The sequence below is a fragment of the Stenella coeruleoalba genome (genome assembly GCF_951394435.1).
Source record: "Stenella coeruleoalba genome assembly, chromosome: 19".
Classification (NCBI taxonomy): Eukaryota; Metazoa; Chordata; class Mammalia; order Artiodactyla; family Delphinidae; genus Stenella; species Stenella coeruleoalba.
Window position 1 is genome coordinate 48,653,284 of NC_137165.1, and position 24,516 is coordinate 48,677,799.

Consider the following 24,516-nt stretch of genomic DNA (forward strand, 5'->3'; position numbering starts at 1 on the left):
AAGGAGACAGTAAGAAAGACAGTTTTTCCTTCAAGAAATCTAGGCTTTTGGCAGCTTCAATGTAGCCTTAGAAATGCTAGTGCTTTATGTCTCATACAATTCACTACTTGCATGACTCACTGAGTGTAACTACCCTTCACTCTTAGAACGCTGTGCTTGAGTTCTTTCATCAAGCTTTTGGAAACATCCATGTAAAACTAACGTGGAACACTTTACAGGGACACGGAAAAGAAGACACTTTTTCTCGGTTAAAAAGCCAGGCTTGGGCTTCCCTTTAAGTCAGTGGCAGAACTTAAGAGCCTTTAACAGGCAGTGCCCTTGCCTCACACCCTAGGCCAGCATCAAACTGATGTGTGGGCGGTGCATGAACTCCAGTCCTTACTCCAGCAAAGCTGAGGAGGAAGCACCAGTATCTACACTGGCTGGAACTGGACCAAGCGGACAGGCCTGGAGGAAATGGAATTGAGAAATCTGGGCTCGGATATGGTCCAGAGCAAGGGCACTAGAGAACAGCTATTCACCAGGATGACCGACATACACACACCTACAGGACACGATCACGGTCCACTGGAGGTATCAGTGGCAACAGGACTCAGACAACAGCACTCCTGTAGGGCAGCTGCTGGGTGTGACACGAATCTGGACCTATTCTGTTCCCCTCCTCATGCCAGGATAGCACTGCTCACTAGCAGACACCCCCTGCCCGATCATGGTGCCACCCCTTACTGTGACTGCTCATATCACTTGAGTTATAACGAAGTAAAACCAATCCTCATTCCACTTTCCTCTCATGTGGCTGTAACCAAAGGTCAGCTGTGGGTAGGACCTGACGCCACATGTGCGAACGCCCCGTCCCCCAGCCTGGGGGGGCGTGTTTTTGTTGTAGCTGGAAGAGGTGGCTTTCGAAGCAAGAAGAGCAGCCCCACCGGACTCCTGGCATCCCTGGCCCACAGAGGGCTTCGGGCAAAGACGCTCCCCTGCTCCAGGGTGGTGCTGGCTCCCAAAGCGCAAGGGAGTAGCCTGGGTGGGGCTGGTGAGGGAGGGCACACGCAGGCCCCTGGCTGGGGAGTCAGCATCTGGTTCATGCACTCTCCACACTCAGACACTCTTCAAGTGTTTATTCCATAATCAGTTACTGTAGAGGATAGAAACTCAATTGTATATAGGTTAAAAGGAAAAAATATACAATTTCACACATTATATCCAGTTGTCAACCCAGATAGGTATACAGGTACAATACAACATAGAGTAGATGAAGGAAATCTAACAGCTCAGGCTTACAGCACTGAGGGATCCAAGAAGAATGTCACCACCCATGATAACAAAATTTAAGTGCTTTGAACAACCAACTGGAGGCCTATCCACAGAAGTCTTTGTTTCACAGGATAAGCCCTGACATGGAGTTCCATGATTCCATAATTTCCAATTCTTTGCTAGCCCTTTCTGTTTGTGGGTAAACTGCTCTCTTCCACCTTTCTTTAAGGCGAGCTCACATGAGCACTACATGCCAGGTGGGGGAGTCCCGTCAGGAGCCACGGAGGCTTCACCGAGCCCTGTGGACGAGCCAGGCCCACGGTGTGTGGGAAGGACACCGGGGAGGAGAACGAGGAGAGGCTGGACCATCAGGAAGCTGCCTCACCCAAGTTCAGGGTCAGAAGGGCCGTCACCTGCCTGACCCCACCCAGGGAAGGATGGAGGAGGCTGACTGCCGACCACACAGCCTAGCCTGAGCAGGGCAGCTGCCTCTCCATCCTTCCCTCTGTAACACCCATCACCCTTCGCAGGCCTCCCTCTGCCTCAAGGTGAGTTCACTTAAAGAATGTGAATGTGAAAGCGTGAATTTGGGACATAAGCTGCAGAGCCTGCAGGGCCACAGTTAGAGGGTCTGGTCCCAGGAGGCGGCTGTTACACAGCACTCTGGACACCACAGCAGTAAGGAATGTGGCCCACTGTTGCCAGAACTTTTCTCCAGAAAAGCTGAAAATCCAGATTCATATTTATGAGCCCCCTGATTCCTAAAGGATGCAGTTTATTCACATTCTGGCAAAAACATTTTTAAGAATAAAATAAGTGGATAAAAATAAGAGCCAACTGGGCAGACCATAGACCCCCGCACCCTGCCCACTTCCTGTCATTTCCCCATCAAATCTGTCTGAGGCATGTGTATGAGAATTTCTGGGGTCTTAGCTGTTCACAGGACACTTTCTGGATTTTCACTAAGCCCAGAAGACAGTACTCTGACTCCATTCTTGTTCTTTGGAATTTTTCAGTCTTAAAGGAAACTCAAATTGGGGCACCCTTCTCTCACGTTAAAATATTCCAACCACATACATATTACGAAGATAGCACCTCATCGAACTGAGGGAGGGGGCTGCTGACAAATGGGGGTAGCAAAGAATTCTGAAAAACCAAAGTAGTAAGAGAAAAGCTGAGCTGTTTTCTTCCAGTGTCTCTGATACCCACACATGGCAGCTCCTCCATCCTCAGGCAGCAGACAGGCCTGCCTCCCAGCCTCCTCGACCTTCACCACTTGATGTCTCGGCTGTTAGCAGGATGCCCTGGGCCCTGGTATGCGGTATGCAGGGCTTCCTGGACTCGGGGGGAGTCGGTGCCATCCAGCCACTCCTGGTACAGCTCCTGCACATGGGAACTGGTCTCCGGGAGCCGCACGGGGATGTCAGTGTAGATGCCTTTCATCTTCTGCAGCAGGGCCTTGTCCACGCAGCCATCCTCGGTCTGGGCTTGGCCTCTGCCGTTAAGGCACCCTGAAAAACAAAGGGAGCTTACTCTTTCCCTCCTTTCACCTTTTTTTTTGGCCGCACTACATGGCATGTGGGATCTTAGTTTCCTGGCCAGGGATCGAACCCTCGCCCCCAGCAGTGGAAGCACGGAGTCTTAACTGTTGGACCACCAGGGAAGTCCCCCACCTTTCATCTTAAAGGGACGATGGTTCTGGAAGAGAGGAATGACAGCAGTGTGCAGTGTCTCGTGGCCAGAGCCTGGAGCTGGACCTTGGGCCCCAAGACCCCGGTCACAGGCTCATAGTCCCTCCTATTTACATTACCCGTGAAATGTTTTTATCTAAAGCCGAAATAACTTGCCAACCTTTTAGAAGTGAGTGGCTATGTACGCAAATCTGGATTTCCAGTTTCTCTTGAAATTTATCAAAACCAGGAGAACATAGAAATTACTAATGAACAGCTAAATCACTGGTGTCTACATAATGTGTGCATCCACATCTGGGCTGCACAGGGGAGGGGGACGGTGGATGGAGACCCATGAGCCCAACACCCTAACACCTCGGCCTGAATAAGGAACATGCCTCCTATGTATTGGCCCTACTTATTTTCAAACGTGTTAGATGATGTCATGACTTGTAAGATAAAAATTCATTTAAGCGAACTTGCAGCAGGACTTCCCTGGTGGTCCAGTGGTTAAGACTCTGCGCTCCCAATGCAGGGGGCCTGGGTTTGATCCCTGGTCAGGGAATTAGATCCCACATGCCACAACTAAAGAGTTTGCATGCCGCAACTAAAGATCCCATGTGCCTGCAACTAAAGATCCAGCATGCCGCAACTAAAAGATCCACACGCAGCAACAAAGATCCTGCGTGCCGCAACTAAGACCCGGCACAGCCAAATAAATAAATAAAAACATGAAAATAAAAATAAAAGAATCTGCAGCAAATTTCCAAACCTCCCTCCGCTTATCCCTTGGCTGTACCCAACAGCTGCCCTCTGGACCTCACATCTCACTTGCCCAGGGGCTGCTTCTCTCTCCTCAGATCCCAGCTCCTGCTCCCCCAGCTGATGCTCTAACTACAGGGCACAAGTGAGTCCTGCTGAGCCTCTACCCTGATCGGCATGCAGGTATGGGGTGCCTCTCCTGGAGGGCCTGCATGGACCCCTCAAGCCCACAGCTCCCCCGCTGCCTCCTCGTCCTCATCTCCTGTCCACTCCTCCACTCAGACCATGGGATCTGCCCTCCGTGTCCTGGTCCCTGGAGCGAGGTCCCCAAGGCTGCCCATCCCCCACGGCCAGCGCTCGCCTCTCTGCCCTCAGCCACCCGCACTGGGGCCTCCTCTCCCTGAGCCCGTCTCGCACCTGGATCCGCGTCTCCCCCCCGCCCAGGTATTTCCACCTGTGTATCTTGTGGGCACCCCCCACCCCAGAATGGTACAGACATCCCTGACCCCCTCTCTGAGTTGGCTCTATCACCACCAAGGGGCCTGATGGGCCATGGGGGCCGCACGCTTCCCTCCTGCCCGACTCCACCAGCAGGTCCTCTTGCGGGACCCCTACCCCCTCTCATCGGCCTCCATCCATCACACGGGTCTCTCCCATCACTCACTGACAAACCTGGCTGGAGGAGGTAGGGGCCATTCAAGCTACCAGGCAGTCTCAGTGTTCTCGACACCAGCTGCCACACGAGCCGGCTCTCAGCTGGTGTCACCCAAGCAACTCTTCTCTGGGACCATGTCCCCAAGAGGTTTTCCAAGGTGACATCTCCCAGCCTGCATTTTCCAATATGTGGGTGTGAGAGGGAGGGACCATCACGCCACAACCACCAGGGCAGCATCCACACTCCCACAAAGCCCTTGGAGCTGAGTGAGGCTGGGGGTGGCCAACAGGGCCCGTTTCCTACAGGGCTCGGAGGTGCCCAGCTCAGCCTGGGCCCCTGAGTCTTACCCCCGGCACAGGCGAGGACCTCCACAAAGTGGTACGGGAACTTGCCCTTCTTCAGCTTTAGGACCACGTTCTGGATGTTTCGAAAGCCATAAGCAGCAGCAAAGCGCAAGAGAACCTCCCCGCTCTTCTCGAGGGTGACCTCCTGGAAGTCTTTGTTCCTATAAAATCAACAGCACAGACTTTCATCTGTAGGGTCCTTCCTCTGTGGTTTGAGGATTATTTCCAGTCTAAGTTTGGAGTGTCAGCAAAATTTAAAAGTCTGTGAATAACACATAAAAGGCCTTTCGATCTTGACTGGTGTAAATTCTATAAATAGGACCTCCCTCCCGGACCTGCAGCTGGCTTTGCAGGGCGGGGGTCCTATTTATAGAATTTACACCTGACAGGCAGCACTGACCACACAAGAAGACAGACAGAGGCCACCCCAGCCCCACACACCTCAGGGTGCGGTAGGTGACCTCCCCCACGTCCTCGTTGAACAGCTCCTTGGCCGCATGTCTGAAGATGTGCGCCAGGTATCCGTCGGAGCTGGCTCCGTCATGGCGTCTAACCTCCTCTTCCTTCATGTCTCCAAACCTCACCAGGCAGGAAAAGTGACAGCAAGAATTAAATCCAACTCCCTAAGATTTATGATCCAAGGTTGCGAAAACCTTTATAAGTATTTAGACTTTGGGCAAAAACCTCATCTGTGTTGGGTTTCACTGGCTGACATGAAGCCTGCAGGTGCAGGCGCACCCACCGCTGCCCGAATGACTCCTTTCCTCTGGCTGCACGTGTGTGAAGGGTACGACCCTTAGAACCTCACAACTCGGGGCATGAGAACTAGGCATCTGAGGGCCACTTGAGAGGGCACACCATCTGTGCCCGGCCAGGACGAGGCCTCTGGGTCAGCCTGGGCCCAAGCACAGGCTCTGGCCACAGGCACACCAGTCGCTTACATCCTATGCTTACAGTCCGCCTTCCACACCAGGGCCACACGTGGGCCTGACGTCACTGCCGGAAGGATCTGCTGCGCAGCCCGTGTGTGCCCTGTGGCCCTCGTGTGCTCTTGCAGTCTGTGTACACTCTGGGGAACAGGATGCAGCAGGACTACGGTCAGTGGTTGGGGTCACCACTGATGGCAGAAACCCAGTCTGCTGCTCTTGGGCAAAGGGACCTGAGGGAGCCACTCTGTGTCTGGAGGTGGCCCCCATCCCCCAGTAGGTCCAGGTGTAACGTCAGGAACATGTGAAGTTCAGGAGTGGGGGGTGCTGGTGTCCACTCCATGGTGCTGCGCATGCTCTATGCAGAGCCAAGGGTCGTACGTAGTGGGGCAACAAAGGGAGTGGCCCCCGAGGCCAGGGGCCTCACCACACCCATGCCTCAGTGTGGCATGTGGCCTCACTGTAAAGGAGGGAGGCCTTGGGACATGCGCCTGGCAGAGGTCACAAGGTCACACAGGAGGCCCCCAAGGTGCAAGGGTGCGTCTCCCTGCAAAGCCACTTACAGAGTGTCCAGAGCAGCGTCTCTCACCGAGAGGTCACTTTGTTCCATCATCTGAGTGATTTCACCTACAGACAAAGAAGCGACATAAGATGCCGTGACAGGACACGGCCCACATTTCCTCAGGAGCTGCTCCCGGTGTCACCTCCTTCCCCCGGAGGACATTCTAGGTTACAATGACCTTGGTCATCACGCCTGTCACAGGCAACAGATGCAAAGTAACACTGATGAAATGCCAGGGAAGAGTCTAATTCCTCCTTCTGCCCCTGAAACGGGGGCTTCTACAAACGTCTCCCAGTGTTTTTGTTTCCTGAGTGGAAAGCTTTCATGTGGATAGGATGTCAGTTATCTGCAACAAGACCGATCAAAAATCAGGACCACTTTTGTATCTCCCTTTGCACAAGGGATCCTGAAGAAACCCTTAACGCTAAGGGTGTATCCTGAATCAACTGCTGTGGTGTCAGGTGTGTGTGAGAAGACTGAACATCTGTGAAAAAGAGTAAAAATCTACTGTATTCAAAGAAAAGATGCCCGAGTGTGCTTCTTAGGAAAACCCATCACCTAAGGTGAGCAGAGGGCTGTGGCTGAGGCTCTCCCACCCCACTCACCCCCATCACCGCCATAGGAGCCTGTGCGGTGGGGACCTTTCCACGGGCTTCCATGTGGGGAGTTTCTGGTCAGGGGACCCACTGTCCTCGGAGGTTGCCAGAGAGCCAGCCACTCTGCCTCCATGCCGTAGGGACCTGTTTTCAAGGCCATTTAAAGTACACCCAGCTGGGCTTCAGCAAAAACTTAATCTACCTCTCAACTGATGGCAGCATTCCGAATGGGTCTTGAGGATTCCAGGGAATCACTCCCATCCCAACACTGAGAAGGTGCTGCGGGCTCTCTGCACAAGTCCAGGGGCAGGGCCTCCACGAGGAGTCCCCCAGCAATGTCCCCGGTCTCACATGTGCTTTCTGCTTTGCTCTGAAGGAGGAAGCTTCAGTGTCCCCAGTGTGGTTGTGTGTCAGGCCCTCACCGCGGACACGCACTGGCCGTGGGGCTGGCCTCCCCCTGCTGCCTTTCCCGAGGCCCCACCCTCACCTGAGGTTAGCACGCAGTCAGTGCCCCGGGAACCCCTCGAAGCCGTGAGAACATCTTCCTGAAGGGCCTCCAGCTTCTTATCATAGCAAGGGGCCACGATGACATGGAAAATCTTGTCTGGGGACAGGTTCTGTGCAGGAAAAGCAAATCCATGTTGGGGGCCATGCAGAAGGGAGGGGGCAGCTTAATGCGCTGGACCCAGAACATGCCACGAGGGAGCAGGCCTGGTGCTTTCTCGGGGTCCAAGACCCGGCTCCCACAGACCAAGTTCCTGAGCCGCAGCACCCCCAAGCCCACCCACGGAGCCACCTCGCTCAAGACCTGCTGCCTGGACACTCACAGGGAGAAGCCAGAAGCTGGCCTGTTTCCCCTGAACTATGCACGTGGTGACCAAACATCGTGACAACAAGCCGCTGCTGGACTGTAAATGAACGCCCAGCCGTTTTCCCTGCAGACTTTCCAGATGCTTCCCAAGAGACCAGGCCGCCCCTCTCCGTGCCCCTGGCTGAGCAGGAATTGGTGGCAATGCCAGAAGCTGGAAGCTGAGTGACCAGGTGTCTGGATGCCCCCTCAATCAGCAGGGCCTGGGGCTGAGACCACCTTGCACGCCCGGTGGAACCTCCCCTGCCCTCCCTCGCTTGCCCTGAGTTCCCATCAGCACCTGTCCTCACATGGAAGCTCGCTGCCTGACCTGCATGCTGCCCTTCAGGCCGGCTTACCTGCCGTCTGGCAAAGTAGTCCTTCACCAGGGATCCCATAATCTGCTGGGGAGACTTGGCAGTGCAGAGGTGGGGGGTGACAGGGTGACCCAGCACCCGCTCAGCATATCGGACCCAGCCTGAGGAGGAAAGGGCCCCGTGTCAGCTCCTCGTGGCTGCCTCACCCGGAGTAGAGCAGGACACGTCTTCTTTCAGGAGTGCGTGACAGGCTCCCTCTGACCAGACCGCCTCTCCTCAGCGGCTCGGCCACGGGAAGCCCAGGTGCGTCTGCCACAAGACTGGAGGGTGCCGGGAATGCACGCCTCCCTCGGCCCCAGACCAGACAGAACAGAGCAAGAGGAAGGTAAGAGCTGGGGTTGCAGGTCTCCCCAAATTGAGAACAAGCTTGAAGGAGCAGCTATGAGGTGGCGTCCTGGGCGGCTTGGTTCCAGCTCCACCTTGCCAGCTGCAAAGTTGTTCTCATAGCCAGGATGGGTGGCCACAGTTCAGACAGGAGCCAATGGCCACCAGGCCTACCCAGCTTCACTCACCTATTGGAAATTAACAGCCCAGTAATTGCCCACTGTTAGGACAATGCAATATGAGAAACCCACACCCCCAAGCAATGCACAATAAGCAGCACAACCTGCAGCGTGCCCACGGCATGCCCAGCACGGCCCTTAGCATCTCCCCTGAGTCGCTGACTCCCACAATGCCTTGTGAGTGCACCACCGCTGCCATAGATTCCGGGGCGGACTGCAGGTCAGAAAGGTCAGCGGACCAAACAGCCAGCAGCTCAACCTGCAGGAGCAACAGCCTGCTCCCTTCTCCCGCTGGGCACGACCTGGTGAGGAGAGCGTCTGGTGACACTGCTGATCCTACAGCAGTGTCTGGTGTGCATACCACAGCACCATGAAAGGGGTGTCGGGGGGGGAGCGGGGGCGAGGAAGCCTGGAGACAAGCTGCCCACCAGAACCCTGGGGCAGCCGCCTCCCCATGCCCACTCCCGGAAGGAGGAACAGCAAGCACCAGCCAATCTCATCTGAACAAACTCAAACCACAGCCATCACCTGCTTGCAGGCCTGAGCATACTCAGGCAATGTCCATGGTCACCAGCATAAGCCCCTAAGAGAAATGCTGCTGGAGGATGGCTCCCCTCGTTCCCAGCCTCTGCACATGTACACAGAATGGTTCACATTAAAAAAGAGAAACTAGGGAATTCCCTGGTGGTCCAGTGGTTAGTACTTAGCGCTTTCACTGCCGGGGCCCCAGGTTCAATCCCTAGTTGGGGAACTAGGATCCCACAAGCTGCATGGCGTGGCCAATAAATAAATAAGTAAAAAGAAAAAAGAAAAACTATCAAAGGTCGTTGAGCATTTGCGGGCTCAAGGCCACTCCCACCACAGGTCTGGCTTTGTAAGGCCCCTGTGCACCCTGGTCTCAGCGCCAGTGCCCACACATGCAGACTCGGCTCTCAGGCAGACCCCAGCTCCATGCTGCGGGTGAATGTGCTATGTGCTGTGAAGGCCTCACACAAGATCAGGCAGAACACCAGGCGGTAGGAGCCAGGGCCCCGGAGAACCTCCTGGCCAGGGCGGGGAAGAGGACCAAACAGGCATGAGGAGGAGGAACCGGGTCACAGGGTCCACAGCACCTGGCACAGACACCAGACAGGCTAGCACTTTCTCACGGGCACCCCTGATCAGAACTTGCCACCAGCACCGGCGTGGGGCTTGGTAAGCCCCGCTGGCCCCCCAACTTGGTGGCAGCATGGGTGTGGGTAGGGCACCCAAATCCCACCCTGTCAGACTACCCACCTCTTCACAGTGACCCTCTCTAAAGGTAGAAAGGGAACCTGCTCAGAGAAGTGCCTGGCACAAGGTTCCCGCTCTCCAGACACTCTGCTGGGTTGGAGAGATTATTTCCCACACTTCAGCTCAATGAGTGCTCTTGGCAGGATATCACACAGCCCAAGGCCCGTGAGCATGTCCAGAGCTGAGCAGCTCAATACCCCCTCTCCCACCCACCCCCGCTGGGCAAAGGTGCGTCGGCAAGGTGGTGCTCCATTGGCTTGTGGGCAGCAAGGGCCTGCCCAGATGTCCCTATCCCGGCCTGGACGTGCTGCCCTCCAGTCTGAGGAAGCATGACTGGGACATAGGGAACCTGTGTGCAGAAGCCTGGCAAGTCAGTCCAGGACCACCTATAGCCTGATTCTGCGCACCAGGTCAAATCGTCCGACTTGGTGTTGTTTTAATTTCCCTAAGTTGTCACAGGGAAGCAAAACATCAGCACCAAATTCTAGAAAAGGGTTAGGTCCGAACCAGATCTCACCTCATCTCCCCAAATTTGAGAGGTGGCATAAACATGAACAACAGATACAGTTTTAACTGGCTTAGCTACGAAGAGCTCCCGAAGGAAAATGCATCATTATCTAGGAAGAAAACTCGGAGAAGCTCCAAACCCACGAGTAAACAGCCCTGAGCAGCTCAGGGAGACCACCAAATGCAGCAAACACCAAGCTGGAGGAGGGGGAGTGGCTGGTTTGCAGCAACAGCAGACAGCCCAGGTCTCCACCAGTGCTGCGCTCACTCCAAGGACAGAGGGCCCATTGCTTTCTGCAGGAATCAACCACCTGCTTACTACCCAGGTCAGCAGGGCTAGTTCCTGCCAGGAGTGGAGGCTTCTGTCCCAGGCTCCATTCCAACAGGGCCTCCCACATAAGGAATCCATCGCTATCTGAAGGTTTGGTGTCAGGACAGCACAGGAATTCCTGTGATCCTGCCAACAGGAACGTGGAATGGGAAGTCTGGAACCACCGCCCTGGGGGCACAGGCCGAGCTCGGGTCATTTTATACTGCCTCTTCCTTGGATGGGTGGGAATGAGCCACAGTGAATGGCTGTGTGGCATTGAGTGAGGGCCCCACAAGGAGCCGGTGCTGGGATCCCAGGGGCAGGGGCATCTCTGCAGTGCCCTTGGAGAGCCAGGTGGTTCCCCGAGACCTCAGCTGTGCATATCTACTCCTAAGCAGCTGCAAAAACACCTACAAGGACGTAAATGCAGAAGTGGACACCACGGTCCAGCAAAGTGTGCATTTAGAGTCAGTTTATACATAGACTCTGGATACAGAAACTGCCTGACACGCCTGGAGAGCTGGGAGCATCCACGTGGGGGGTCATCTTTCCAGGAGGACAACCTACACACGGGAAATAAGCCCCACCTGATGCTGATGACCTCTCACCGGCCCATGGGCCGCTGAACAACATCGCTCAGTTAATGAATCAACCCATGGGCCTCTTGGACAGATGGCAAATTTGCTTTCCATGGTTTTACGACTGGGTGGAAAGTATTTCCAAATTCTAAGCAACCATAATGTCAACGTTCAACTTTATTAAATCGTAATCCTAATGATTGATGGGCGACATGTAAAATGCTAGAAAAATTTGGAACCATGGTGGGGGAGGAGAGGTAAACTGAAAATAGAAACGTGAACAAAAACCTAAGATTATGTAGACCATAACTGGGCTCTCACAGACCTGATTTATTTAGAAATAATTTTTTCACTAAATGTCACTTACCAGTACAGCACTTCCTCCCTTCCCTTACGCATCATCTTTAAACATTTTCTTTTTCCAAAACTTTCTATTTTTCCAGAATTAAAAAACCTGTGATAAAATTTCTCTACCTCAGGCACCAAGCTCTATATAATAAAACTAATTAAAGACTGGTTTAAAAATTGCTCCAGGATGGAATCTACTATTAATGTAAAGAAATATTTTTTATTATGTAACTTCTATTTAAGTTGGCAAAAGATCCATGGGTGTTCATATTATCTATAATTGTTTGGACATTTGAAATATGTCATACTTTTAATAAATATGTTGGTCGACGTAAAACTACTCAAGGCTGAAACTACTCCCCAAGACCCACTGACCCCTGACCTCATCCACTGCCTAGGCCTGCCCCCAAACGTAGACTGATGTGAAAAGGTGCTTCAGGCACCCAGAGGCCCAGCCGCAGGCCCTGTGCTCACCAGGACAGGCAGAGGTCAGCATGGGTAACGTGGGCTCTTCCTCATTGTGCTGGCGGAATCGACGCACAAATTCTTTTTGACTCTCCAGGATGCTGAAATCTGCAGCGATTGTTGTATCGAAGACATAATGCACCCCTGCAGGGAAGAGAGGCGCATTCGGCTCCACATCACAGAATGTGGGATCTATTCTCAGGGTCTGGAGTGTCAGGGACAAACTGAAAGGGCAGACTCCACAAGCATCGATAGCTGCCGAAGTAGGAGACTGTGCCCTTTACTCTTTCAAACAACAGCACGTATCATTTTTCACAATAAAACATATATATTCTCTCTCCTGCTTCCTCTTTTCCCCTCTACATGTACACAAACACCTTACCGTACTCCATATGTAAATTAATGGAATATTACAAGGTACCAGCAGTATTCTCTTTCAATTCACTGGCTAAATTAAATTCCAGTCTGTAATGCTCTTTGATATCTTTAAAATAAACAAAATGAGTAAACTGGCTGAGCATACCTTTATTAAGTTGATTTTTAACTAGCTATTCTTTTCTTAATAAATATTTTTCTTTTTTTAAAACTGAAGTATAGTTGATATACAGAATTATATAAGTTACAGGTGTATGATATAGTGGTTCACATATTTTAAAGGTTATGCTCCACTTATAGTTATTATAAAATATTTGCTATAGGGAATTCCCTGGCGGTCCAGTGGTTAGGACTCAGCACTCTCACTGCCATGGCCCAGGTTCAAACCCTGGTCAGGGAACTAAGATCCTGCAAGCCGCATGGTGTGGCCAAAAACCAAATTTTTTTTGCTATATTCCCTGTGTTGTACAATATATCCTTGCGGCTTATTTTATACCTAATAATTTGTACCTCTTTATCCCCCACCCTTATAGTGTCCCTCCCCCTCTTCCCTCTCCTCACTGGTAACCACTAGTTTGTTCTCTATCTGTGAGCCTGCTTCTGTTTTGTTATATTCACTAGCTTATTATATTTTTTTAGATTCCACGTATAAGAAATATCACACAGTATTTGTCTTTCTCTGTCTGACTTAATTCACTTAGCATAATACCCTCCAAGTCCATCCATGTTACTGCAAATAAGTTCTTAATATTGGAAAATAAACCTAAGACAAAAGAATGTGCTCTCAATTACAATAAAGTAAAGCAAGCAAATAATTTTAATATCTGCAGCTGGTCTAAACCTTAAAAGCAGCCAGTTATTCTTAAAAAGAAATATTATGGGGCTTCCCTGGTGGCGCAGTGGTTGAGAGTCCGCCTGGCGATGCAGGGGACGCGGGTTCGTGCCCCAGTCCGGGAGGATCCCACATGCCGCGGAGCGGCTGGGCCCGTGAGCCATGGCCGCTGAGCCTGTATGTCTGGAGCCTGTGCTCCGCAATGGAAGAGGCCACGGCAGTGAGAGGCCCGCGTACTACCACCACCACCACCACCACCACCACCACAACAACAAAAAAGACATATTATGGGGATTTCCCTGGTGGAGCAGTGGTTAAGAATCTGCCTGCCAATGCAGGGGACACAGGTTCGATCCCTGGTCAAGAAGATCCCACATGCCGAGAAGCAATGAAGCCCGTGCGCCACAACTACTGAGCCTGCGCTCTAGAGCCCACGAGCCACAACTACTGAGCCCACGTGCCACAACTAATGAAGCCGTGTGCCTAGAGCCCGTGCTCTGCAACAAGAGAAGCCACTGCAATGAGAAGCCCGTGCACTGCAACGAAGAGTAGCCCCACTTGCCGCAACCAGAGAAGGACCACGCGCAGCAACAAAGACCCAATGCAGCCAAAAATAAAAATAAATTTATAAAAAATAATAAAGAAATATTATAAATATTGTGTCACCTTAAAGAGTTACCTTAAAAATATCAGTTTCACTGTGGATATATTTTCTTTATTAATATTAACACATAATGCCCAATTATTTATTTTTTAAAAATCCCCCCCCAAAAATAGGGCCTTTCACTATGAGAAGACAGAGCATCTAATAACTTCGATCTCTGGTAAAACTAAGCTAACCTTAGGCTTTTTTTTTTTTTTTTTTTGTGGTACGCGGGCCTCTCACTGTTGTGGCCTCTCCCGTTGTGGAGCCCAGGCTCTGGATTCGCAGGCTCAGCGGCCATGGCTCACGGGCCCAGCCGCTCCGCGGCACGTGGGATCTTCCCGGACCGGGGCACGAACCCGCGTCCCCTGCACTGGCAGGCGGACTCTCAACCACTGCACCACCAGGGAAGCCCTAACCTTAGGCTTTTTAAGATTAAAAGCATAAAGGATGACTTAAGGAGTCCACGCTGGTAGCTGCAGCCTTAGTTTTGATTGTGGCAGGCAGTGCACCGAGAAACAGCTCCACGTGGAAAGCAACACGGAGCAGTGAGGCAGGCAGACCAGTGCGAGGACATTTAGTCTACATGTCATCTTATTTTATTAGTAATCCCAATGCGTTTACATCTTTAAAAATCCATTGAGGAACAGTAAAAACTCTTATTTGGCAAATGGCTCAAGTTCTCCTCTTCTGAGCCCACCTGTAGGACACTCTGGGTTGGAGGGGAAGTTCTAGTCTGACATGACAGACAAGACAGAAGCACTCTTATCACTGTTTGAGGCAGTATTACTCTAGTATTCATTCACATTTGAGTCCTCACGTACTGACCTTTCATTCTTCACACAAAGGACATAGCCCATTCCCTTCCTGCTCTGATCTTCAGAGCTTCCTGGGAAACCAGATGCCAATCATCGTAGATGTGATTCTCTATCGAATAAACGCCCTCTGTAACCACTATGAGCCAGGCGACTCGACATTGCTGGGCAAGCGTGGGTCCCAGGTGTCCCCAGCTACGTGCCCTAAGATGGTCATTTGCTGTTCCTGGAGGGGCCAGCCCGGCCGTAACACAACACCCATCTGCATGGCAAGAGGGTAAGTGACACCAGCCTACCATGCATGGGTCAGAGAGACGGTCCTCTTATGTTCCACAAAACTCTCATGGAAGTTCTTACCTATCCTGTGCCCTTGAAAATTGAACTCTAGAGATTAAAAGGGCAGTTAAAAACTCAAGTTATAAATTCAAATTAAATCAAATTTGTTTGCTATAAATAATATCAAAAGGCACCTCACCAAGACTTTTGAGGAAGCCACAGAGTCTTCTGGATGCATCAGTCACACTGAGGCTGAATTTAGCAGCAAAATAAGGCAGAGACTGAGGACATACTGACACTGCCAGCACCTTGTGCTTTGAGGTATCACATTTCTAGGAGAAATAGAGAAGAACATTGTACATGTGGTGATTACACAAGGAGTGAAAGTAAGACACCTTCGTGAAAAGTCTAGAACAAACAGAATGTAACAGATGCCCTATGGAAAAACTAATAAAATATACAAGACACTGGCAAGCACAAAGAAAAAGGAGAAAAAAACAAGAATGAAAAGAATGAGACATTCCAAGAGATTTTATCAATTTTAAAAACAATATTAAATCAGAAATATATACATCGATATTATACATAAATGCAAACATCTGGAGAAAATGGATAAATTTAAAGGAAAAATAAAAGTTATGTACAATATTGGACTGTAAGTAACTGAAATGACCCATAACAATGAAAATACATGAAAATGGGGCCCTGAGGTCTGCCCCCAAGAGACCTCAAGCCCAGGTCACTTAGTGGCAAATTTTAGCAAATTTTTAAGTAGTAGATGATCCTCATTTTCTGTGAAGTCTTTAATAAATACCAAACAAACAAGCGTGAAACCAGGCTATCACACCCTGAATCCAAAACCAGATGCTGGCAGTTCAAGAAATCCCTAGAAAAATATGAACAATTTGAGTTTAGAAGAATGCTGACTCATCACGGACACGCAGGATGTAACCCAGGGGAGCAGCATGAGCAAGCATGTCGGGCATTAGAAAGTCAGCAGTGGGATCCCTTGACCTGGGATTAGAGGAGAGAAGATGCAGGATTATCATGACAGAGACTGTTAAGGTCAGACACTGCCTGCAAATGAGGAAAAGCAGAAACCTGGACAGAGGTGTTCAGTGGTCACCTTCCACCACAGTCTACCCGTGGACTGGTCACAGGACAGTCTGGTCCTGTCCCCATGCCCCTGCCTCGAAGCTCAGGCGAGACAATGCTGAGGCTGCCTGTCTCCTCTGGATGGGATTTCACTTTCACGTGACGCCTGGGAAACCCACACCCAACAAATCCATCAGGGCACCAAGCTGGCACACACCGACCTCCAGCTCCCTCACCAACTCCTATGATGCCCGAGCCAGCCAGGCATGGTTTCTGTGGTTTGTGACCAGCAGCATCCTAATATAAATTTGGAAGCAGGAACAAGGGGGTGCAAGTTTCAAATGCTACTGGAGGAGGAAGAGCAGAGGGCGGTCTGTCCCCAGCTTCAGGAGCCAGACTCGGCACTTCCTGCCCCTCTGTCTGACACCCTGCCCAGGGAATTGCGAGGACGCACTCCTCACTTCATTCTCACTCAAATATCACCTCCTCTGAGGGAGCCGATTTATGACCAAGAGGGGATCAGCCTGAGCCCAGAGCCGAGGGCAGCAGGGAAATAGAAACTGCTTTTTCCTGATGACAGCCCTGACTGACTGACTCAGCCAAACCCAAAACCTCTCCCACTTCTAAGCTTTCAGTTTCATGAAATAACTAAGCATTTCCTTTTTATGCTAGTCTGACTTGGGTATCCATTTTCTATAGCCAAAATGCTGATTGGTATGAGTATCTACATCTCTTTAATAGTAAAAGATTCTGCAAACATCTATTTAATAGTAAAACTTTACCAGCATTTCCACTAAAGTCTGAAACAAGACATTAGTACTATTTTTTTAATTTAATTTTATTATTATTATTTTTTTAATTGGCCACGCCACACGTGGCATGTGGGATCTTAGTTCCCCAACCAGGGATCGAACCTGCGATCCCTGCATTGGGAGAGTGGAGCCTCAACCACTGGACTGCCAGGGAAGTCCTGACATTAGTACTATTTTTATCACTACTGCTATTTCAGGTTGATTTAAAGGTCCTAGACAATACCATAAGAAGAAGAAATAAGATATACAAAGACTGGAAAAGAAAAAATTTGTTACCTGCAGTCAGTACACCTAGAAAAAAACCTGGGCCTCACGTGGGCCAAAGTGCCCAGCACGGTGTGTAGAGCCGGTACACACACTTCCTGGGAAGCAGCTGTGAGAGCACAGAAACACCCCAGGCCAGAGTGAGGGCGAAGAGAGATGTGCTTTACAGCCTCATCTGCCTCCGCCTTTCCTGTCTTTCCCCTTCACCTGTCTTCCTGTCACTACTGGAATACAAGTGACACTGAGTAGTTCCGTCTGTACAGGGAGTCTGCAGGGATGAACTGAAAGACCACAGCCCTGCCCCAGGACGCAGAGCCTGTGAGGACAGAAGCCCTGCCTCTGAGAATGCCCCAGAGGCAGAGCGGCAGCAGCTGAGCCACCACACCATCCCATGACCAAGCACTCAGAGGCCTCCCCCAAGCCAGGGGAGCCTGGTCGGTGGTGCCGGCCATAGTTGCTGCCCACATCAATGAGGGAGTGTGACTGTGGGTGCGGTTTTGTTCTGACAGGGCTATGGAGAGGGTCAACTACAGCAAGGGACACAGGGCCAGGGCCAAGATGCACTCCCCAAGCCCGAGCAGAGGCTTCATGCCTCACCTTGACCTCCACCCACCTCTGGCGCCAGAAAGCGCCTAGGATGCCGTACCTTGTTAAGGTTCAGAACTCGGAAGAAGTCCTTGGCGTTCTGCTGGGAAACCTGGACTCCTTCCTCTGCAGAAACACAGCTGTCACAGGCCAGGCAGTCACTCAGAAATATCTTGGCATCAGCCAATTTATGGAATTCTCCTTTCTACGAAAGAAAGATGATGCTCTGGCCTGATTCTTCAACAAAAACTCTTTAATACTTGCTTCTTTAGAAAAAGTAACAGCGCAAGCATAATACAGAAAACTGGTGCAGGCCAGGCCTGGAGCTTCAGGTGCTGCAGCCACCATGGTACCAGGGTCCCACGGATGGCAATATGCGGGGAGCGGGCCAGCACCGTCAAATGTGGCAGGAGGAGAGCTACGCTTCTGGGCTTCTCCTGCCCCCACGCCTCTCCCTGCTGCCACTGGGGGCTCCTGGCTTGGCCTGCTCTGCACTCCCCGTTGAGCTCGCCCAGTCCCACGGCTCCCCACAGAAGCCTCCTGTGGAAGCCCGCAGACTGGCCTCCCTGAGAGGCTTAGCACTAACGTATTTCACTGCTGACCCGTGGGCAACAGGGCCCTCACGTCACAGAGCTGTGACGCTCAAACTCACATATCAGTGACTCTGCTCCCTTAGACACCAAGACAATAACCCTTGGCTGCTTCGTCTTCTCCTGGCTGCTCCTGCGCCCACTTGCTCCCTGCAGCTCCCTCCCTAGGCAGAGGTCCACCAGAACACAAGCCACACCTCCGATGGAGGCCCTCATCACCGTCACTCCTGCCAGCTCTCACCTCTAGCCACTCTGGCCCTTCCTGCTCTGGGTCTCCCTGAGGGAAATGCTCCCTGAGAGCCTGGCTCACCCCTCAGACCCTCGCAGACACCTGCCAGAACAGCACCCCCTGGCATCTACGTGTTGCCTCTTTTCCCTGAAATGCAAGCTCTGAGGGAGCAATCTTGTCTCATACCCTTCTGTTCTCTGACATCTCCTGTATACAGAAGGCACTCAATAAATATTTGGTGGATGAACATATGAATATTCTGAAGCCTACCAGAGCCATTTCAACAGCCCCTGATGGTTGTACATTGGTTCTTCTTTCAAACATTTGGTGAGAGAGGGCTCGCGGTGGGGGGGGTGTGGTCCTCCCGTCCACAGCAGCTCTGAACAGGAGTGCACACTGTCACCTCCGTCCTCCCCATGTGCCCCGGTGTCACTGTGCAGCGCTCACTCCGGGACCTTGTTATGTTGCAGATGCTCATTCAGGAGGTATGGACAGGACCCAAGGGTTTGCACTTCTAACAAGCCCCGAGGTGGGGCCAGAGCTGCTGCTCCAAGGGTCTGGAGCACATGGCTTGGCACACAGCTGGTGCCTAATAGGTACTGTTGAGCGGCACTGAGACTTCTGTCTCCACTGCCCCTGCAGAGGTGCCCAGGACCACACTCTGAGCCGCCGCAGGCAGCAGGGCTCCCTCCCGGCCTATGAGCCACACGCCACCCTGTCATCCTCATCCTCTGCAGGCTTTCAAGGGCCAGGCCTGGTTCCTTCCCACCTGTTGCGGTCCTTCCTCTTTCTCCTGCTGCCTCTTAAACACAGGCATTCTCTGCAGAAGCCTATCCATCGGCCCTTCTCTCCAATCAGCCTCACTTCTCAGAGCAGCATCAGGCCCCTACTCAACCTCTCCAATCGCAGCCTCCAGGGAGCTCTCTCCCTCCCAAGCTCCAGACTGATATCCTGCAAAGCTCAGGGTCCGTGCAGCTCAAACTGCACTCAGCTCCCTGTGCCGCACCCCCTTTCCTGCTTCTGCCACTCTGGCTGGCCCACCCAGGCCTCACCACCCTCAGCCTCCCAAGTAGTTTCCTTCTATTCTTCCCCTACTCTAGTCAGCTTAAGCCACCTGCCTTAAGACATGCATCCAATCTATCTCCCTGCCCTTAACACCTTCCCTGTGCCTGATGAGCTTTCACCCCATCCCTACATCCCCCACCCTCAGTTCTCACCACCCCTCAGGGCCCACTTCAGTAGCCACTTTCCTGACTGGCTCTTCCCATCAGGGGGTCCGCCCACTGTGCTGGCAGGGCGCCCACTTAAGCCATGTACACACATTATCTCCCGGCTACCACAGCCCTGGGAGAGAAGTAACCCAACTCCCCATGTCACTGATAAGGAAACTGGGGCTCCCAGGGTTAGATGTCTGTCCAAGGTGATGTAGCCAGAGGGTGGGTGTGGGAGGCCCCAGGCCAGGTGCTCTGGGGCTGGAGGGCCCCAGGTGCTCCCTGCCTCTCTTCTGCCTCAGTGCCCTGGGTGCTTGTCTCATCCCCTGCTGCTCACTAAGGCCTACAGTCACCAGAGCACACAGCAGCACTGGTACATGACAGACCAGATCAAAGCCTGTCTGACTCAATGTTGTATTAGGACTCCTAAACTAAAGAGGAAACCTGCTGCTTGCTTCTTCCATGTTGCCAATTTTCCATTTCTAAAACCGGTACCAGTACTTTTTAAGGGAAGAAATAATCTTAACCTCCCTGTACCGCATCCTCCTCTCTGTAAAATGGGGACAACAGTAGGGCTTACTTGAAATGCTCATTCTGAGCACGAAATGAGATCACATGTATAAAGCACTTTCTCTAGCGCCCAGCTCAGGGTATGCACCTAGTAATTGTAAACTGTCACTACTGGCTAAGGAAAACCTAAAAACTCAAGAACTGAGAGAAGAAACCATTAGAAAAATAAACTTACAGAATCAGGAAATCTGAATTATTTTATAAATTACCTACCTAAAATCCCATCTAACAGAATAGAACTTTTCACTAAAAAAAAAAAAAAAAAAAAAAAGGTTTAAACATTACAGCTCTATTTCTAATAAACAGCCAAGGACAACATTTTTCTTTGTCCCTAACATGGTATGTCTTGGCTTGGTGTATTCTGCGAAGAGACACTGTTTCGTGCTCTTACCTTGAAGATCGTGTGCCTCCAACTGACTGACTTGCACGTTTGGCCCCTGGCAGGGGCTTTTTAGCCCCTGCATTTCTTGCTTCTTTCTTACAGCAATGATGTACCTGGTGATGTGAGCCCCCAAAGAGGAGAAAAACAGCAGCAGCTGTTTACTACAGGCTGATACAAAACTGAAAAATCTACTTGCCTCTCCATTCTCGTGGGCTGGACTTGGTACATCGACTGATGCATTCTCTTGGTCATCGGTTTTTGTTTTTTTACTACATTCCTTGAAAAGGCAAAGGAACATATGAAAGAACAACTTTTAATCTGACTCTGTGAATTTAAAAAAACATACATACTTGCTGATGAATTCATCACATGTCTCAAAATCTTTTCTACAGAAATAAAAGCACTTATAATTGTGGACATACAAACACACCCATACACACCTTTATACCTGCATTGTTTGCAGCAGATGAAAACTAGAAGCAATGTGGCCTCTCATGACAGATAAATTAATGCCAGACTACCTGGACATGTGTATACTTGGAATACAACAAAGGTTGTGTGTAATGCTATGAAAAGGTATCTCCTATATAACGTTGACTGAAAGAAAGAGCAAGTGATGGAATAATATTTATGATACGATCCAATTTTGAAAAAACAAACAGAAACCCCCCTGTGCATCACAGCCTAGAAGTAAGTGGGTAACGCTATCACAGTTACCGTGGTTACCCAGGTAGCAGAAGGCCCAGCCCGTGTTTCCTTCCTGCACTTCTGTGTCGTTTTCGTTACTGTAAGCACTCAAGTTTTTAGGTAGCATAAAGCCCCCTAAAAACACTGTTGATCACCGTATCGCTAATTCACACCAAGGATGGTGTCTGCTGTGAGTGCCCTGACTGGTAGCAAAGGTTGGTCGGTTTTTCTGGTGGTTTTTGGCTTCGAAGGTACTTTGAAAGGATAGACATACGCCCCGACGTCACGCCGCCTCCGGGAGACGGGAGCGGGAACCGGACGCGCGGGTGGCCCACCCTCAGCGGCCTCCACCCCCGAGAACGGGAGCTGCGGGCCGGCGCCCGGAGGTTCTGTCAGCGACGACGCGGAGGCAGAGGCGCTCGGAGCTGCCAGGCTCCCGACGCCCCCGAGGCCCCAGGCTCTGCGAGCGTAGGCTCCTCCCGGCCCCGGCCCCTGACCCGGACCCCGCCCCGGCCCGAGCGCGCGGAGCCCACCTTCCGCGTGCAGTGCTCACACTTCATCTGGAGCGGGGCTGGCAGGTCCGGGTGCGCGGCCTGAGCGGAGCACCAGGAGACGCGGTCACCGCCACCCGCCACCCGCTGCCCGCCACCCTTTGTTGTCTTCGCTCCGACGCGGCCCCACCCCTCGCCGCTCCGCTCGACCAATGAAAGCTCCGGGAGCGAGCGAGCCACAAGCCTGAACCAACAGGAACGCGTAGAGGGCGGTGCGGCTCCACGCTTCAGGGCTCTGCCTAGGCCAATGAGACCGCGGGAAAGGGGCGGGTCAGGCCCTGGAGCCAATAGGAGCACGCGGGGCGGAGCGGGCGGGACCCCCGCGGAGACCGCTGCCGGTTCCCCGGTGGGTTTCCGCGGCGTGCGGGTCTGACGGCGGCTCTCGGCGAGCTAGCTCACCGTCCCGAAGGGACGGCCCGAGATCGTTCCTAGAGTGCTCGGGCGCGTCAGCTTGGCGCCAGACGCGCGCTCCGCTCCGGGCCAGCCGAGACGGCGCCGCCCCGCCGCCATTTTCGCCCCGAGAGGCGTCACGTAGGCCCGGCGGGGCGGCAGTGCGCACGCGCGGCGAGTCGGAAGCACGTGTCGCCGTCGGGAGCGCGAGGCACCTGTGAAGCGGTGGTGCTGGACCTGCGTCTTTCCGCTGCCTCTAGCAAACCGGGGGTGGTGGTGGGGGATACAGGGCTAAGTGGAGATGCTGAACTCTGTCCACTGTGAACATTTTATGAAGTCTGTGCATGGTCATCGTACCATCGGAAATGAGAAATACACCTGGAAGAAAAGCATGAGGGTGTCTCTATCAAACACCAGCAGTTCACAGGAATCTCAGGAATGGACCCTTCTTCCTCCTAACCTTGGCGGGGGGGCGGTCACAGAGGTCAGCAAAACATTCAAGTATATTCCATGTCCCAGAACCGCACCAGGATCTTAAAATTTTCCCCATTAAAACCTTTTTTTTTTAATAGTTTTTGGCTCGTACCACTTTTTTTTTTTTTTTTTTTTTTTTTTTTTTTTTTTTTTACAAATGCCATCAGTTAAATTCAGGAGGTCCTAACTGGCTGCCAGATTAACCCATTGTATTACTCAAATCTATGTCAGCACCTCTCAGAAAACATCTTCAATTATCAGCTCGAAGAAAATAATAATTTTAGGTTATTTGTATATATTTCGTTAATGTTTTAAAAACATAAACAGTATCATCATGTGTGAAAAAAGCAAGTTACAATTAGTTTCATCAAATGTGTAGTTAGTGTTCAGGTTTCTGTCCAGGTTTCCCCAATGGTCTCACATTTTTCTAGTTTCAATCAGGATCTAAATAAGGTTCAATGTTTTATTAGTCTATATTTCAATTGGTTTGTGTGTTTGTCTCTCTTAGGAATCTTTGTTTCTAGAAAAAAAAAATAAGGCTCACTTAGAAGTTAACAAATATAGTACAGGGAGTTCCCAGTCTTAAGGTTTTGGGAGTTTTTTTTGGTTTGTTTTTTAAATCTGTAGGTTCCACCCACATACCCCCCTCTCTCCTTGCGTATCGTAAAGAAATCAGGTTGACTGCAGGGTTTTCAGCAATCGCTGACTGCATCCATGTGGAGTTCTTTAGCATACCCTTATTCTGAATTTTCAGCAAAGGGTAGTTAAAACATTCTAGTGGCTTGATCACAGGTAAAAATTTTTTGTCAAGACTACATAGATAGTGTTGTAAAATCTCTTCAGGGGGTTCTATTGTCTGTCCTTCTTGTGATGTTAATTAGCAGCCATTGATGAGATTGCCTAGATTCATTAGGGTGATGTTTTAAAAATTATTTATTGGCTGTGTTGGGTCTTCATTGCTGCGTGCGGGCTTCCTCTACTTGCTGTGAGCAGGGGTCTACTCTTTGTTGCGTTGCGCGGGCTTCTCTCGTTGTGGAGCACGGGCTGTAGGGTGCGCGGGCTTCAGTAGTTTCACATGAGCTCTAGAGCACAGGCTCAGCAGTTGTGGCGCATGGGCTTAACTCCGCGGCATATGGGATCTTCCTGGACCAGGGCTCGAACCCGTGTCCCCTGCATTGGCAGGCATATTCTTAACCACTGCACCATCAGGGAAGCCTCATCAGGGTGACGTTTTACTCCTATCATTTCTTCTTCACTTATTAGCAGGACTTCCATAATGAGAAATTCCTCTTATCCACTATTTTATTATTCTGTTGAATTCTTCTGACAAGACATTAATAGTCTCTTTGCATTTTAAAAAGATAAATTTATTTATTTTACTTATTTATTTTTGGCTGCGTTGGGTCTTCGTTGCTGTGCGTGGGCTTTCTCTAGTTGCGGCAAGCGGGGGCTACTCTTCATTGTGGTGCGTGGGCTTCTCCTTGCGGTGGCTACTCTTGCTGCACAGCACAGGCTGTAAAGCGCCGGCTCTGCAGTTGAGGCGCACGGGCTTAGCTGCTCTGCAGCATGTGGGATCCTCCAGGACCAGGGATTGAACCCGTATCCTCTGCATTGGCAGGCAGATTCCTAAGCACTGTGCCACCAGGGAAGCCCAGTCTCTTTGCTTTTTAATACATTTCCTTGTACATTTCTTACTTCAGACCTGACATCAGTCTCACTGGAGGCACTCTGCTACAAAACCACTTAGGGCTTGCTGGGG

At 51.3% G+C, this 24,516-nt stretch overlaps 1 protein-coding gene across 2 annotated transcripts; it reads right to left on the reverse strand.

The window, feature by feature from the left end:
* Positions 1 to 1,103: 1,103 nt before the first annotated feature.
* On the reverse strand, positions 1,104 to 22,012 carry NARF (nuclear prelamin A recognition factor). Of its 2 annotated transcripts, XM_079904034.1 has the most exons (11): positions 21,876 to 22,012; positions 20,852 to 20,932; positions 17,735 to 17,878; positions 15,117 to 15,249; positions 11,986 to 12,120; positions 7,976 to 8,094; positions 7,257 to 7,386; positions 6,175 to 6,238; positions 5,127 to 5,264; positions 4,689 to 4,846; positions 1,104 to 2,765 (listed from the first exon to the last, which is right to left on the reverse strand). In XM_079904034.1, the coding sequence occupies exons 1-11, from the start codon at positions 21,900 to 21,902 to the stop codon at positions 2,524 to 2,526; spliced, it is 1,371 nt and encodes a 456-aa protein (XP_079760160.1). In that variant the 5' UTR covers positions 21,903 to 22,012; the 3' UTR covers positions 1,104 to 2,523. The 2 variants fall into 2 exon arrangements, with proteins under 2 accessions (XP_079760160.1, XP_079760161.1); XM_079904035.1 differs by lacking the exon at positions 17,735 to 17,878.
* Positions 22,013 to 24,516: the final 2,504 nt, after the last annotated feature.